The 18,562-nt window shown below is 40.7% G+C and overlaps 1 protein-coding gene across 1 annotated transcript; it reads right to left on the minus strand.

Annotated features, from left to right (window-relative positions):
• Window positions 1-14,377: 14,377 nt before the first annotated feature.
• avpr2b.1 (arginine vasopressin receptor 2b, tandem duplicate, 1) lies at window positions 14,378-18,121 on the minus strand (the record flags this gene model as incomplete). The annotated part of the gene is made up of 2 exons (XM_080494418.1): window positions 14,378-14,586; window positions 17,230-18,121. The coding sequence occupies 2 exons, from the start codon at window positions 18,119-18,121 to the stop codon at window positions 14,378-14,380; spliced, it is 1,101 nt and encodes a 366-aa protein (XP_080350544.1).
• Window positions 18,122-18,562: the final 441 nt, after the last annotated feature.

The raw sequence follows: 18,562 nt of genomic DNA on the forward strand, positions 1-18,562 counted from the left end.
ATGTATAAACCGTTGTTGCCTTTTAACTTTACCATCTTTAAACGATCAGTCATGGTTAAGGTCCTGTTTGCATAACGTTTCAAGTGAAAACTTCATTTTTGCGTCTTAAGAAGGTTTCCGTTTTGCGTAGCAATATTTTGAAAACGATGTCCGTTTATACAGAAAGGGCAGAAATGCTGAAAATTATGTAGCTTTCATGTTGGGCCACTAGTGGGTGCTGCTGGTTGTTTTTGTAATGAAATCATACACAAGGAATCATACATTGAGAACATTAATAATGGCGACTCTGTCGTCTCTCAATACGAATGTCCACAAAGTTGGATTGCTATAACAGTGACTGTCAACAATAAAGCTACCAAGTCCCAGGAGAATATGGACTGTGAGTCATGATACTTTTCATCTACTTTGCATGCAAATAGACGAATTTGGAGTGTTTCCAAAAAGTTTCACCTTGGTAGCGGTTTTGTAAAAATTGCTCAGTGGCTGTGAGCACCATTTTTTGTAAGCGGACACCCCAAATGCAATGAAAGTTTTACATTTTCACTCAAAGCCGTTATGTAAACAGGACCTAAGTTCAGAAAGAAATCTGTCGGAAAATGATCGACCATGTATGAATGATGTAGAGGAGTTTCTTCAGGGTTCATTGTTGAGGGATTGTGAGATCTGCTGAGCAGCAACAGGTGCTGTGCAGTAACGTTGTGGTAAGTAGAGTGGAAAAGTAAGGCAAAGCTTTCCGTTTACCTGTCCATCATCTCAAACCTGATCTGCGGTCATGAACTTTGTGTTGTGACCAGGCTTTTAAGTATGGCCCCTGCTATTCAACACTGAGGAGCCGGATGAGGGAGTTTGGGTATCTGGTAACCATGTCCCTGTGGTTGTCTGTTTTAGGTGTAGAAGTTACAAGTTTGGTTGATGAGGTCTGGGAGAAGCTCAGATTCCTCCGAAGAGCTGGAGGAAGATGGATGGATTTCACTGAGTGTTTTCCACTGCATGAGCAGCCCCCGAAGTGCTTCATAATTTAAACACACACGCACGCAAACGCAGTCGCATACCAATATAGGCAGCTGCCATGCAGGGCTCTCAATCCATCCATTGGGAGCAACTTGGGGTACAGTGTCACATTAGGAGAATTGAACCTGCAACCTTCTCACAGGGGGATGTATGGATGGATGTGTATACATGATAAGCAGTAAAAAAGCTGCCAAAGCTCAGTCCAATACTGTTAAGTTCTGGACCTCCTCATGATCCTGGCGTGACCCTGATGTTCTTGTTGTTATTGAAAAGTAAAGGTTATTTTTAATACATATATATGTTTTCATCTTACCCTGACATGCCTCCTGCAGCTCATTGCTATTTAACATTTATATTGGAATTGTGGACAGAAGAGTCCATTCTGTTGGCAGAGAACCCTTTGTGGTCTTGTCATGGAAAAGGGTTTCTAGTTTTGTCACTATAGAGATGCCACTTTTGAAGCTGCATTGTCATTTCTGGCCGGCTATGCATATTTGTGATCTCCCTCAGTATGTCTTTCTTCTCCATATCTCTTTCAAACACAGAATTGCTGTCAATTTTTCACCAAAATCTTTTCCATTGTACATCAGAGGAAACTAAGAATTGTGGCGATCGTATGAACTGCCTTCTTTCAATGTGATGACATCCTGGCCAATTTCCAGCTCCTGATACTGGTTCTATTGACTGGAAGGGCCTGGATTGGTTAAAGAAACAAAGCAGGTATATCTACTATGGCCATTTGTGCTGTAAATGGTGTGAACACATCACTGGATCAATTTTTAGGTATTTAGTTCCACCATATCCAGATAGTTACGCATTGACATTCACACTTGCATCACAGCGATGATATCTCAATTATGGGCTTATTGTGTGGACTTTGCATGTTTTTCCTGTTCATGTGTCAGTTCTCTCAGAAAACATAGTTTTACTCTCACAAACCTATTGGGGCTATTTCTGAACTTCTGAGAAGACTCATTGTAAGTTTGAATGACAAGGAATAAATGTGTTTTATTTCTTTTTCTTAACTTTCCTGTGTGTGCGCGCGCGCGTGTATGTGATTCAGGATGTAAAGCACTTTGGTGCTCACGCAGTTGAAAGACACAATAAGTGAAATCCATTGACCATAAACAAAACAAAGGAGTCAGAGCATTTTAGAGAAGTCCCACCTTGAGACCCATATTCTCAAAAGCTTGTATTTTAAGTGGCTCCCAGCATCATTGTTGTGTAAAAAGATATGCAAAACACAATGAAAGTTTTGTGTTTTCTCTTGAAAATGTTGTGTAAGCGGGGCCTAAGTTACACACTCTCTGCATCGAGACGTGGTTCAAGACGGAGAAAGAGGTTTCATGGAAGCTGGATATTGATGGCTTGATATTTTTTTTTTTTTTTTTTTAATCCACGAAAATGCCTATTGAAGGATTTTAATGCATTCGTGGATAAAGTAAAAAAAATGCTAGGGACAAATAATGTGGATCAAATAGATGAGGATGGATGGATGGAGAAGTTGTGTTTTAAAGCACCACATTTTAAGGATCCAGCTGTTTTACCAACAAAAGAAGTGCCTCCATAGGTTCCTAATTTTGCACTAATCAAACTTTTGAACAGAACAGTCTCTGCAGCCGTCATCCAGACCTAATAGCTCCTCTGAAAAATGGACACATCCTTCAGGCGTAGGCAATAATAAGCACTCAGGCCTATTTCTGGGTCTTTGTATTCATCATGAACTTACAGCCCCTGTATCATTTTAATTAAGACGTGCTCATGCACATGAATTATCCAGTACTTTATTCAGCTTTGCGCTTTCTGTCAGGAATGCATGAGGTGTGTTCACACAATATTATAACCCCACATTGCATGAGCCTGGGGCAGCTTTCTCAACATTTTCAGCTTATTAACTAATGTTAACAAGCCTCTGCTGAGTCCACAGCTGAGAATCAGCCTTTATAAACCTCTTGTGTATTTGCGCGAGAGATTCTCGTCTGCGCACCTGTATTAACCAGATGTATGAGCTGGATTAACATGCCTTCATTTGTCCGCGTAAGTGGTTGAGAAACTGATCTTCATTTCTGTAGCGTAACCCAACTTTTCCAAACAAACTCTCTGTGCATTCATGTGAAACACGTCATTAGGATATTAGGGAAAAAAGGCATAATTCAGTGTGAAAAAAATATATTGACATTCACCAGGATTATCAGGGCAAGAAGGATGCCAGTATTACTGGGGGCGAAACAGTGTTATTGCATGTATTACACACATTGCAATATTATTTTCCACTGTGAATGTACATCCAACTATTGTAACGTGTGAATGTGAATTATGTTGTTAACCTCATCATTTCACATAAAGCCAAAGTGGAGAAAACACAATATCACAAATGTAATATGTAGGCTGAAGCAGTTCAAAGCAGGCTTACTGTAATTTGTAAATGTTTGACTTGTTGGTTATATAATCTCGTAGAGGCTTTACGCCAGCAGACTGCAGATTCACTCCATCCCCTGTGATGGAAATGTTTTCATGATTGACTGGAAAATCTAAAGCACAGGTCTCCAGACACTTTGCACCTGCTTGTATTCTTAACTTTCTATTCTGCCATTTATGGTTGTCAGGAGCATATTTCTTTGATGGCCTTCATTTCGCTGAGAGGTGACATATTCCAACTTCAAATAAGCTTATTACTGAGAAGTACAATGAAATCAAATTCAAAATGTATGGGGGGGGGGGGGGGGGGGGGGTTCTGTCATTTTCCATAAACATGTTTAGAGCCACATAATGTCAAGAAATGGACTGGAATTTTTTTCAGTGAAGCTGATCAGACGTCAGTTTCTACCTGCTGAGCTCTTATCACAAACACAACATACTTGCAGTTTAGGCATCCTGCATAGGTTACCATGGCAATTTCTTTTGACGGTAAGCTCATTTTTTCATGCCTTTAGTGCCCCAGCTGGGTGAAGCAAAAATATCTTTAAATTTCACTTTGGGATATTTCTCAGTCAGGAGAAACAATCAGGACAAAAATTTCTAGCAGTTTCTTCGACCGATGAAAGGGTTGTGTGGAATCAACACTATTTGACTTGATGCTTTTATTATGGTTAGCATTCTTTGCAAAAAAGTGTCTTTCACATCAGGAAAAACAGCTCATCGGTGTTGGTGTTGATTGAAATGGAAAGGTAGAGTTTAGATATAAGTATCAGTATAGTTAAAGAACAACTCAAAGACATAGAATAACAAATCGATGAGCTTTAAATAGTGGGATTAGTGGACAAGTAACAGTTATTGAAAGCTTTTATTCACAGTGAAACAAAACATCTAACAAGCTATCAAGCAAGCTAATATTTCTGAAAAGGAGAAACAAAAGAAAGCATTCATTAGTTATTGTGCCAGCTCAGCTCCAAGCTTCGAGCTGCTCATGTCTGAGACATGTTGCTAAATTGATTGCACCCACTTGAAATCCTATGAATTAGACACGTTTTATTCTCTACTTGTCCTTACAAAGCACAGCGCAATCTCTTCAACAGCTAGCGAACTGCTCTTTAATCAATGAAAACCCAGTATGACATTTTCATAAAGAGAAACACAGTTAAACTGTTAAACCACTGAAAGATGAAGTCAACAAATGTTTCAGAAAATATCAAGCTCTATCTCTATATCTTTGCATAGCTGAAAATAGTGAAATAAAGCCGAACTTTATAATATGGTGCTCTTTTTCCATGTTGGGGTGTACCCCAGTGATTTATGTTTCATGTAACATGAGTAAAAGCTATACATCACCATGACATGTCAATAAAGCAGAGTCATCAAATGTGAATCACTGCATCAACCTGTCGTACTATGTTGTCAATCCACTCTTTCCCATTCAGTCGACAGGGGGTACAAATGGCTACAACCCTGCACCTCATAACTTCCTCCAGCTCTTCTGGGAGGGATCAAACATCCTCTCCACCAGTGGCGTGTGACGTATGAGTCTCTGACTCCATCAGAGTCAAGGGTCTCAATAAAGATCCCTGCCAGCGAAGAGAGCACTTCTTGATCAGTCGCCATCCTGATTGTTGTCAATGCTGAGAACGACCGGCTCCACCGACGCTGTTGTCACAGGGACACTGAGCTCTTTCTGGGCCGAAAACTAACCGAGAAGCTGTCCAGGAAATTTACAATCATTCCTTACTGTCTATGAGATGAGAGGCGGATCTCATCAAACTGTACATCTCCCAAAATCTCCCTGCTTCAACACAGCTGATTGCAATGAGCAGCTCATTATCAGCCTTTCTGTTGAACTCGGTGATGACGCCATCATGAGATTCAGGTGTGTTGAAGAAGGGAGACATGAAAAGCATGCAGGGCTGCAGCCCTTCAGGATGTGAGTTTGATACCCCTGGTATAGAATATAAGTATCTTAATTGTAACAAGCAGTACTTTAAATGGGAGAAAAAATTAATGCCGGTACTCCTTTTAGTGACATACCGTCAGTGTGTCACACAAATATGAAACAAAAATATGATATTCAGTGGTGTGCGCAGACATTGTGGGTGGCAACTGCTCAGTGAAAAATAAGGGCACCTTGTGCTGGATGTAGATCCACCGGCTGCTTTATGATGTGAGATTAAAAAAAAAAAAAAAAAATACATGTTGTAAGTAATTGCATATTTATTTAAATATTGGCAGAGAAAAGAATGAGCGAGATGAGATGATGTTACTACACTCTGTCCTGAATAAGTTAAGATATGGTTTTATTTTCAATGTAGGGATTTTTTTAATTTTTTTAATCAGCCTGTACATCATTACATGTATTGGGTGTGATTTAAGTGTGTAATTGTGAAAAATAATCTGCTGTGAATCCATTTGAAAATTGACACAGAGGGACCTGGAGTTATGTAGAACAAGAATGTGGTGAAGTTTACTGAAAACAATTAGATTTTTTTTTTGAGAATTTGCCTTGACAGCAATATTTCAATTAGGTGTGATTTTAGTGTGTGATTGTGAAAAAGATGCTGCAGTGAATCTACTTGAAAAATTGAAATGTCGGAACCTGGGGTCATGTAGGAATGGACAGGACAGGATCATGGTGCAGTTTGCTGAAAATTATTTGATTCGAATTTTTAGGGAACGTTCTGCCTGTACAGCAATATAACGTATTGCGTGATTTAAGTGTGTAATTGTGAAAAATTTTGATGTTGTCGATGATCACATCAATATGGGCCACAGGCAGTACAGTGTAGACTATTTCTACAAAAAATGTACATAAGCTGCACCCACCAAATTTAAAAAGAAAAAATAAATTTGTACTTAGACCAGATAGACTGCATTTGTCTACTAAGCATGAGTCCACGTTGTATCCAGGCATGAATTTCACTGTGGGATTGTGTTTGTTTTTTTGTTAATTTTTTAAGGAAAAATGAACACGTAATGTAATGTAGCGGCTGTGCATACCAGCCCATTTAAAACACTGGTAGCAATTAAAAACTAGAATTAAAAGTGCCAATCTGTATATCATACATAACATCTACTAAAAGCCCTGAACAAAAGGGCTATTTTGTGTTATTGTGCTGACCCCTTGTAAACATATTGTACATCAAATGTGTTTTTCTGTGTTGAGTGTGGTGATGGCTGTTGGATAGAAACTGTTTTTGAATCTGGTAATCCTCGTTTTTAATGCTCAGTATTGTCTGCCCGGTAGGGCTTGTCCATTGGTGTGAATAGTCCTTGATGACATATTGTGTCTTTTTGGGGCAGTGGGACTGTGTCGTTCTTCTCGTGATTGGAGGGGGCAGTCAGCGATGTTAGGATCTGTTTTGATTACCAGACTCTCTGGAGTGTTTTTCTCTGAGCTACTGTTGAGCTGCTGTACAACATTTACACCGTGTCGGTGTGCATGCAAGATGTTGTTTTTCCTCAGCCTCCCTCAGGAAAGACAGTTGCTTTCCTTGTCTTTTTCCGCAGCCCAGGTCACTCTCCCAGTTAGGTTCTCCTTGATGTGGGCTCCCAGAACCTTCTCCACATGGCTATACTGTCCTTTCTAAAATCAATTATGACCTCCTTAGTTTTGGAGGTATTGAGCTGTAGGTTGTTCTCCCCACACCACTCGGTCACCCACTCCACTTGGGGGTTTCATCCCTCCGACAGATGAGTCCCACCACCCTGGTGCCGTCCGTGATTTTGACAATGTTGTTACTATGGCGGTCGGGGATGAAGTCGTGCGTGTTGGGGATGAAGAGTAGGGGAGCTCAACACGGAGCCCTGTGGCAAGCTGATCCCGAGGTTTAGGGCCATAGATGTATGAGGGCCCCTCTCACTGCAGAGAGTCAAACTCCTGATAAACATGCAGGTAGCATGGGGGAGGATCCAGATCCACCAGCTTGTCCAGCAGTCTGTGAGGGAGGATCGTGTTAAAAGCCAAGCTGTGATCCATAAAATGCAGCCACGCTAGCCTGTTGCTCCAGGTGGAAGAATGCATCTCGTGGAACGTAAACAAGAGTAATCATGACCACAGTGAATTCCATAGTAGCATGAATTCCAAGCGCCGGCATTTAACAGTAACAAACGTTGCTGATATTGAGCCCTTACTGGACTCCACTGTGCTGTCATGCCAGTCTGCTGTGTAGCATGCTAGCGCGATCAATAGCAGAGTCCGGGATGAGTGGATTAAGCCAGGTCTCTGTGATCAGCAGAATGCAACTGTCCTTCACGATGCTATTCATACCAAACTGGAGCTTCAACTCATCCGTCTGGTTGACGAGTGATCTGGCATCTGTCAGAGAAAGACTCAAAGCAGTGGCCTTTTTGGCTGCTTCCATAGCCGAGCTGGTGTGCTATCATCAAACGATATGACCTTTTATTGAATTTTACGCAATCCACCAAACCAACTAAAGCTCGGTCACTGAAATGATCAAAACCTGGCCTGTATTTGATGACTGATCCAGTTCCACTTTGAAAAGTGCAGAAACACATTGTAAACGTGCTCATATGCTGTGAGGAGAAAGCATGTTGATGCCTTTGACAGCCTGGAGTTAGAGTTCCATCTTGTAGGCGCTGGGTAAACGGTGATTGACAACACCATCCAGTAAGGCGGTGCACTTTGTGGACTTGCTGAAAAATGTCCCTCGTTCTTCTGTTGATTTCATGGGCATGCACTTTGCTGAACGTAACGGCACCACGTTGAGCTTGTGTGCGTAACAGTGGGTAAACATGGCCCTGGGCAGCTTCTCTTTAATTTTCGCCTACACTCCATTAAGCTCTGATGCCATTATAGCCGCTCCATCATAAGTCTGAGCTCCAAGCTTGTCGACACAGCCATATTTCTTCGACACTCCCCGCACATACTGAGCAGGAACCTTCTGCCAGAAGTCATGTCACTGAAGCTCAAGACGGCCTCTTTTAACCACACTGTCCACTACAGTTTTAGCAACACGTCACACACAAAGCTCAGATCTCTTATTTTGTGCTATCATTGGTCTCGTTTACATCTACAGCATCAGATGGGCCTGCACTAATCTCCTTTTAATGGCATTTCTAATGACATCGCTGAACGCTTGGATTAAATTATTCTGTATTCTGTTTGACAAGCCAGGACATATATTGTACATTTCAGGATGTCTAACTAGCATGTATTTTCATCATTTCCATGAAAGGCCAGCTGCTTTTTAGTAAGGAAACAGGTGGCAATGATGAGATCTTTCAAAGATCCTCCTTTACCTTTACATTGTGGATGCTGATGTTCTGTGGCCACCGTTCATCCAAGTCCAGGGCCCGTATTCACCAAGTGTCTCAGGGAGCTCCTATCTTAGCCTACACCTGAACCTAAATCCTAGCCTAAATGTCCCTCTTCAAAGGAATTCTTAGACACTTCCTGAGTCACTTTTAAGCTAAGAGTAACTCTTAGCAAGAAGTTGACAGCAACTTTCACCTTAGTGAGGAGGTGGTTGACCCCGTTGCTGGGTTTGATGCAGTCTGCGGAAATCTGTGATTGGTTGTTCGAGAAAGGAAGACAGAAAAAAGTGCTCCGTGCTGCTATGCTATTCACAAAGCATCACTCCTAAATTTCGAGGAATTCAAAAGATTTTTCTTAGAATTTCTCCTTACTAAGATAAAAGCAATTCACAGAGCATCTTAAACCCTAAGAGAGCTCCGAAGATGGAAAACCACTAGAAGTAGTGAGGAGGACTTTTAAGAAGTCTCCGTAAGAGTTTCTTAAACAGACAAAATGACGGAAATAGAAAGAGAAAGGAAAGATGTTCTTCGTTTGTTTAATCAGTGGCGCAGTGCACTGTGTGTACAATTTTTTTAAAGGTGTGAAAAAAATTAATATTTTAAACGGGCATTATCTCTGCTTGGTGAGCCATTTCTGTACGACTCCCCCCCAGGCACTTGTGGATAATGAGGGGGTGGAATCTGTGTGTAATTGAATCCTGGTGGTGCCCGTGTTTAATGACAATGATTTAATGACACGCTACCGGCTCGATCGTGCAGGAATGTTTGTGGTCGACCTCATCAGGGGTGATCTTACTTCTCCCACAGTGAAGCAACGTAATAACGCTGAGAAGAAGGTGATCACAACATTGTGACACCTGTCTACAGGTGAGCTGCAGCAGTGTAGCAGTGATGACTGGGTCTGTCCCAACCCTCCGTCAGCAGAGTGTCAGTCTGACTGTTGTGATTCTTTCACAGCCCCACATTGGTGGGAAATCACAGTAGTTGATTACGATATATAGGGGACTGCAGAGGGAAATTAGCATGAGCTAAATCTGGTACAGAGCATCTTTTCGTAAAATAAAAGTATTTTGTACATTGTCCCTGTCAAATAAACTAATAAAACAAATAAAAATATGATGGAGCCTAGTTGTTGTGAGCTTTAAAATTTAGTAGGAGGATTTTAAATTCTATTCTAGATTTAGAAATTAACATAAAACAATGGGGGTACATGGCGTTTAATGTTTTTGAGTCTCAGAGTCACAAACCTGAGCCCTGGAGGCTCCACTGAAACCACTGACCTACAGTAAATGATATTAAACATGTTTTTGCTGTATGGTATTGATGCTGGATTGGTCAAGCAAAATAACTGCTGTTTATGTGATATGTTTTTTCTTTGTTTACCCAGCCAAATCTCACTCCAACGTATCTTGAAAAGCTGGCAGCCCTGTAACCATTCATTCAGAGAAAGAGCCAATACAAACAGTTAAGCCTTTCAGCAGGACACTCAATGGAAATCACAGAGGGGGACAAGTGGAGCAGACTCACACTCATTTCGAAACAATTCAACTAATGGTGTGAGTGAGGAATTGGCAGCTTCTTGAAATGTTTGTACTTTTTCTTCTTCTTTTTTAACTACATACGTAACAGAAACTATTTTGTTAATTTTGTTTCCTCTCTGGAATATTTCCTCTCACAAACTAACTTGTGTTATGAAAAGCAGCCAACCCAACTGATTCAATATTTTTTTCCAGCCTAATTTATTCAAAACAGTTAAGTGGAAACAATCTGATTTCATGTGTTAAAAATGACCATTTTCACATCTCAGGTGGTTATGGGATTGATCCACTGACTGACCTGTGTCCAATTGAGCAATCAGATTGTCTGGTTTTCAGAAACACTGGATTAGACTGGCATTAAAATTGATCATGTAAAAACAGCAAAAATTTGTAAAATATGAAATGTAGGTTTGAGTGAATCTGTGATTGTAATCCAGGCTGTCAACAAATGAATCTATGAGGGTTCATTAACAAGCAAACAATGTTCAACTGGCTGTAATGTGAAAATATAAGTATATCGATCATTTTTGCCTTATTACACAAATGTTCAAACCATAGCATTTTGCAAATTAGTTTCAGCGTAAGTCTGGACTCAGTGTATTGATCACTACATTAGCATCTGTCTGCAGATGTGCAATGGCCATCACAGGAGAATTAAAAAAAAAAAAAAAAAGCATCCCACCTATCACACCTTGATTCAATCAATATGATCAAATGGTGGATAAACTTATCTGCCCTTCATTCAGAGGACAGAAAATTAATTGAGGTCAAGAGGGAGAAGAAAACAACGAAGCAAGAGAAGGACAACATTTTTTTAATTTCTTGACAATAAATTAATTCAACAGAATCAGCTGTAAGAGTTCATTTATGTCTTTGAATATACTGTAATCTCTTAAACAATCAGATGAGTGCAATTTCTACAATCCTGTCACCGGCTTGGCAGTGATATATGATTTATGGAAAGGTATTAAATATCAGTTGTTGAAGTTGAAATGTGCAAAAAATATCCTACATGTCACGAGTACTAATTTATTATATGAGCAATTACAATTTGTCCTTCAAATTTATGAAAAGGACACATTCACGTGGCATTTAGTACAAGAAGCTTGAGGAAAAGCAAAACTCTCAGTGGAGAAATTTCAGCTTCAAATCTAAAGATACTTGAGAGGGGGAAAAAAAAAACTGTCACAAAAAATGTTTTCACAGATTATTTATCAGGACTTCAGAGACAAGTAATCCCAGCAGACTGGGGGGAAAACAGGGGGAAAAAGCTACTTTGAAAATGTAAACATGGTGCAATATTCATCACAAAGCATCTCGAGTTGATGGCTACATCTGAAGATAAATCATATTAACAAACGTACCCGGTCCCTCGACCATTTCAAGCCCAGATCTGTACTATCGTCACATTTACAGGCTAAAGAACAACTCAAGGATCACATGGAGAGAACATACAATAACCACAAATCAATAACACACATACAGATTGAAGTAAAACACTGGCTTTACACACGATATAAATACATTCATATATTTTTTTCTTATTTTACATGGTCGACAGTGTTTTGTACAGTATTTGTCCCACTGGTAAGTTACTACAAGTATCGAACCCGATAAACGAAAGAACAGTTTGGTGAAGGGTAAATGAGGTTTTTGCACACTCAGCAATATTTGTTTAGGTCACAATCACAGATAAGAAGTGGTGATCAGTTAATTTCAGACTCCATTTAAGAACAGGAAAAAAATTGTTCTTCAACAGAAAGCTGGTTTGAACCTCGTCAACTGAATGACACCTCAGTCTTATTTTTTCATACTTCCTCTCACTGATGACAAATCAGTTTAATACTATAAAAATAACTCTTTTGCGTGTGTTGATTAGCTTAAAGCATTAAGATGCCAAACGACTGGATTCAGTAAATCGTGATAGCAAAATCAGTGTTTGCAGTGTTAAAAACAAACGCTTACTGTATTGGTTAAGAAACATTTTTACAGTGTTATCAATAGACACTTTTGGAATAACCAACACCATTTTAGTGTTACCAAAGAAACGCACAAATCAACAGGAACACCATGGCAGGAGGAGACCCCACACAGATATGGAATCACAGGAGTGCCAAAATTAAAAGGAAAAGAATGTGGAAATATAAAGAGAATCTATAATACAACAAATTTACAAAGGGAGTCACATTCTTTTACTATCTGGTCTTTGCTTATTCCATTTTGTCAATGCTTCTCCTGTTTTGTCTTGTATGGAATATAAAAAATTGGAATAAGCAGAGACCAGATACAAAACATTTACACAGGTAGTCACAGTTTTTTTCTATTATTGACTCTTTTTATAGTTGCACATTTATTTCCCTTTAAGTTTGGCACTCCTGTCAGTCCATACACAAAACCCTCTTCACTCTTAGTTGCCCACCCACAACTAATAAACCAAAGAAATCTCGATGCATTAATTAACTACACGAATTAAGGACGAAAAACACAACACAACACGACACGCACCACAAACCCAATATAACCCCTAAATAATAACACATAAACACAACACACAGAAACTCCCATGTCCCATGATGCACTGCAGCGATCAGCTCTGTGATCGTGACAAAGCCCGGCTGCTGCAAATCTGACGGATCAGGACTGTCAGGAGTCACCCCAGATGAAGAGTTGGTTTTTTTTCTGGGCTCTGAGTGTGGGGTACCACCACCATCCCCACCCTCAGTGGCAGGTGAGGCAAGGGGACAATAGGGAAAGGGCTGCCTTCAAAATCTGGATGTTTCAAGTAACACTAATAGAGTTAAACTCTTTTAACTCTGCAATTTAACAGTTGTACTTTAAGTTTTAACTCCGGCATAGAGGTGTTTTTACTGAAACCAACACCAGAGCGTCAACACTTTACTCTGATATGGCTCAACACTAAAAATGCAACAAAAGTTAGAACTCTTGCTTTGGGGTTGCCATGGCTCCAGCTACACAGCAAAATCACAAGTGTTACATTTCCAGTGTCGGTTTACACAATGGTACCCAGAGTAATTGAAAAATGCAATGTTTTGAAAACGCAACTTTTTGAAAACACTCGGGCTCTGTCTCTGTGCAGACAGCAGAGAAGCTGCTATTGTCTAGGCCCACCACCGCCGCGGTTAATGGTTCTTCTGCACATGCGCGAGTCGATGGACAATGACGACATCACTCGCAATAGATATCCAACTTCGTCTGATAACGATGTACTTTGTCTGTGCAAACGTCAGCGTTCTCCCATTATTCACGTTATAAGGTATTGTTCTCTGCGCGCTTGTGTGTGTGGTTCCATTACAAAAACAATCAACAGCTCCCACGAGTGGCCCAACATGAAAACTATATCGTTTTCAGTGTTTGTGTCATTTTCGTGGAAACAGATATTGTTTTTGAAATGTTTCTGTGTTAACAAGACACTTTTCTGAATTGGAAACATAAAAAATCTACACAAAAACAATGCGTATTCACTTGAAACGTTGTTGTTTAAACAGGCTCTAAATTAGCAATTGTCACTGAAAATCTTCATTATCTTAATGATTACAGTTCACTTAAAATATCTATGTTTACAAATGACTTGTCAATACTCCTTCCAAATGGATTCTGGTGGGCTATTGGATCACATCATAATGAACTATACTGTGGATTAAAAGGTATCCTCAGACCTTTTTCAAGGATTGCATGTTCACCCTGATACCATTCCACCAGCTCTATTTTTAAGACTTTTCAGTCAAAAATCACAGACGTCAACCTGAGAAAAAGTGAGAAGGATCACCAAAGTGGCAACAATTGATACTGCAAAAAAAAAAGAAAAAAAGCCCACTCATTCAGTCCTTCCAATACGCCTTGAGATTAAAGTGGTCTGACTCAATCGATCCAGTCCTTAAAAGCCATGAAAAATATCAGGAGAAAAACACGGTATAGAACTGTGATTTCTTACCACATACGATGTGCAATACATCTCTCTTCATGAAGTCTCTTTGTACATCGATTGCTGGTACAATGGATGCATTTCCTGCTGAGATATTGGCGGGTCTACTCGGAGGGGGTTTAATAAGTTGGCCTCGTGTGGATTTAGGTGACAAACACACTTCTTTTTTTTTCTTCTTGTTGTTCTATCTGCAGTCCGACAGACTTTTGAGGCTGATGTAGAAGGAGCTGACCATGGTGGCCTCGTCCTGCGTGGCCTCCTTCAGGTCGGGCTGACGGGCGCACATCAGGGTCACCACTCTCTGAGGCAGCTTCCCGCTGAACAGCAGGTAGATGCAGGGGTTGGCGCAGCTGTTCAGGCTGGCCAGCAGCATCAGGATGGTGAAGGTCGCATCTGGAAACACAGGCACAGGGTTAAGAAGCAAATATTTAAATGTTTATTGAATTTGAGGGTCGTCCTGCAGAGAAAAAAAGAAATTCACATTCACACAGCAATGTTTTGAAATTTGTGTCAGAAACACTGAAAATGGAGTTCCCGTCGGGCCACTAGTGGGTGCTTTTGAGAACAACAAGCTATGAACATTAACAATGGCAGTACACGGACATTGGAATGGACAGCCGATTAAATTGCTATTGCCGGTGACTCTCAACTTTAAAACTCCCCGGAGAATATGAACTGGGAGTCAATAACTTTGTTATTGTCCATCTACTCACACATATGCAGAGGAACTATTTATTTATTTATCTATTTATCTATTTATTTAGACAACTTGTTCACACTATTAGTATTTATCAACTGTATCTTTTTCTTCTCAATGTATGTTTTTTTTTTCTTAAATAACTATAGAACAGTGTACATAATACAGGGTTCATTTCACTTGCAGCCACAAATATAGTTATTTACATGTATTCACATTTGCAATACATACATTTGCACAGGAGGCGTGTACACAAGGCTTCTGTGTGACCCTGTGGGATTTAAAGCTCACACATTTAGTTTCTGCCTCAGACAATACACCAGTGAAATAAAACAAGAGTGACATTTACAGGATGTACAACCATTCTAACAGGATTTGTGAGGATGAAGGAAAAACAAATTACACCACATTGGCATGTTATCCTCTTCCAGGGATGTCAAGGAAGGAAAAAAAAAATAAAGTGAAAAAATAAACATTTTCACATCAAGATGTAAACACATGTATAACATATGAAACTGCATGTATGCATTTCCAAATCAACAGATATGAAATCTGTCAATCCTTATGACAGGGATTGAGATGATAAAATATTCAAGATGTTTCTTCAACACACACACGCACATGCACAAAAACAAAACATTCAAAACACCCATCAACAACATCTCCATCTTGTCATCAGAGGAAAAATGTAATATTGCTGTGGTGGGCATTTGAAAGTGAAAATTGAAAACCTTTGATCCGTTTCCATGCCAACAATCGCTGGAGCCACTGAAAACACTCCTTTTTGAAAATAGCTCCGAAGGTGGAACTTTTAGAAAATGCTCTGACTTCGTCTTTGTGCAAATGGGGAAGACACAACTTTTGAAAAATACGTATATTTCCACATTTATGCTGTTTCAGTGTAAACACACATCATTTGGAAAACATTGCTGTGTGAATATAAAACTTTTCTGAAACAAAAATGCAAAAACAATACATCTTCCCTCAAAATGTACAAACACTCTCCCTTTTCACTTGAAGATGTTGTAAACAAACTCAATCAGGCTCAATTGACTTTAACTTACAGGATGTAATCAAGTCATGAACAATGTCAGCAGGGATGCTCACTTTCTGAACAATGCTTTGATATTCTTGCATGTTTTTATTTGAGTTTCGGTTTATTTATTTAAAACAGGGACAACACATCTTAATGAACAGATACATGTAAATATGCAAGATTACAGCCAATGGCGAATTATCATCTTTAGTCCCTTCATTTCATTGCTTACCTCAAGATGTTGCAATTTTCCAACATTCAACCCTTTGATTTGGTCAATTTTGGTAAATGTATCCTCATAATCTGACTATCATTGTGGCTGTGTTAGAGAATATGACATTTACTTTTTGAAATAAATCTCTCTCTTAACAAAGGCTCCTGAAGAGTGACTGAAGAGTGTGAGATTAATCTCTGGGTGTCTCTTACACTGCGAATAGGTGTGTGTGTGTGTGTGTGTGTGTGTGTGTGTGTGTGTGTGTGTGTGTGTGTGTGTGTGTGTGTGTGTGTGTGTGTGTGTGTGTGTGTGTGTGTGTGTGTGTGTGTGTGTGTTATGATTACGTATATATATATAATTGAATACATGCTTAAGAAACTGTGGTCGGAAATGAATTAATAACAAACGATGGATGGAAATGGCCATAACCAAAAACTGCAATAAAAAATGAACAGATTAATCATTTTACTGCTTTTTACTGGTATAATATTTTCCTGAACATCAATCTTGACTCAAATATTAAAGAATTAGGAGGAAATTAGCCCCTTTGAATGTCAGTTGTTTTATCAACAAGGAATTATCTGCTTATGAGTAAAATATAGATTTTTTTTTTACGATAACCTTTCCGAATTTACTCAAAATAAATACCTAACATTACAGCATATATTTTGGAATCAAATCTCAACCTATACCCTTCTACAATTCACCTTAATGAACATTAATAAGACATCCCATTGTTATATTTTTTATATTAGATATTTGTTGGAGAAGGGATAAATCATAAAGCTTATCTCTTATTTTAAAACGCTTATGTGACTTTTCTCATCTGGTTATATGACAAAATATATCCATAAAATGCGTAACTACTATTGAAATAACTACAGTACAAAAAAAAACCCAATCACATTCATGAGTAAATTATGTTTTACAAATTGGAATTGGAAGCCATTTAGTTTGATGTTTGTTGAGTGCCTATAATCTGTGTAATCTCCTAGTCCCTGCTTTTTATTTTTTAATCCAATAACTATCTGAATGTTGCTTCTAATGGACTTTGTCTCGTGGCTGGGTGTGTGTGCGGTTCTCTCTCACTCTGGGTCGGCGCCTCGGAGTCCCACACGGACCACAGCTGCACGGTGAAGAACGGCGTCCAGCACACGATGTACGCCGCCACGATGACCACGGTCATCTTCACCGTCTTCACCCGGGCCCTGGACACCCCGGCCACGCTGCTGGCCCGGGAGGAGTACTGCGAGTTGCCCGCCGCGGCCGCCGCCGCCGCCGCCGCCGCTTCCCAGGCGTGCTGCGTCTTCATGTGGAAGTTGACGCGCACCGTGCGGCAGATGCGCACCTGGCACACGATCACGGTGAGGATGGGCAGCACGAAGATCACCAGCGTGGTCCAGGTCACGTAGGCTCGGAGCCCCCACGGCTTGACGAACTGCGCCCAGCAGTCGTAGACCCCCGGGGCGACCTCCACCCGGGAGAAGATGAAGACCTGCGGCAGGCTGCCGATGAGCGAGACACACCAGGCGGCGCACACCGGGCCGTTCCAGCGCGCCCTGCGCCTCTGGAAGGTCACCATGGGCTTGCACACGGCTTGATACCGATCTATCGTCATCACCACGATCATGTAAGTGGAGGAGAACATCCCGACCACCTGCAGGTACTTCACTGCCCGGCACAGCGCGTCCGGACCCACGAATCTGTCCGTGATGTCCCACAGGAGCTGCGGGCAAACTTGGAAGAAAGTGACCACCAGGTCGGCGACGCACAGGTGGAAGACGAAGACGCGCATCCTGCAGAGCTGCTTCCTGCGCTTCCACAGCACCAGCAGTAGCCCAAAGTTCAGGACGCCCGCCGTGGTGAAGATGATGGCCAGGAGAGCGATCTCCACCTGCGCCAAGAGCTCGTCCCGGGGCTCGTCTGCAGCCAGGGGGCTCTCCAACGTGCAGTTCGTGAGATTCGCGCCGAGCCGAGCCATGCTCCAACTCCCACACAACACAGACAGCTACATACCAGCTGCTGGAGAGGAATCCCAAGCGCCCAAAATCTCTCAGCAGCAGGCACGCTGGAAGTCAAGTTTGTACAATCAGTGATTCCAAGAGGAACTGTTGGGCTGAGATGATCATTTTCCAAAAGCAACAAGCGTCTTGGTAGAGAGAGCTGGAGGTTTTGTAGGTCTTGGTCCGCCGTGTTGCTCCTCCCCTCCTGCACAACGTTTATTCCACTGAGACACGACCATATGTGTGTACATGTACACATCAGATGATTTCTTTATCTGTTTTTTGTCCACAAATAAGCTAATTCAAGCTTTTTCTTAGTTTGTTTTTATTGTGAAGAAGACATGATTTCATGAGTTCTGTCATGGTGTATATTCAGTTTTCTGGATTTCAACAAAAAAAAATAAGTTTGTGGGATAAAT

This window comes from Blennius ocellaris (genome assembly GCF_963422515.1).
Source record: "Blennius ocellaris genome assembly, chromosome: 4".
NCBI lineage: Eukaryota > Metazoa > Chordata > Actinopteri > Blenniiformes > Blenniidae > Blennius > Blennius ocellaris.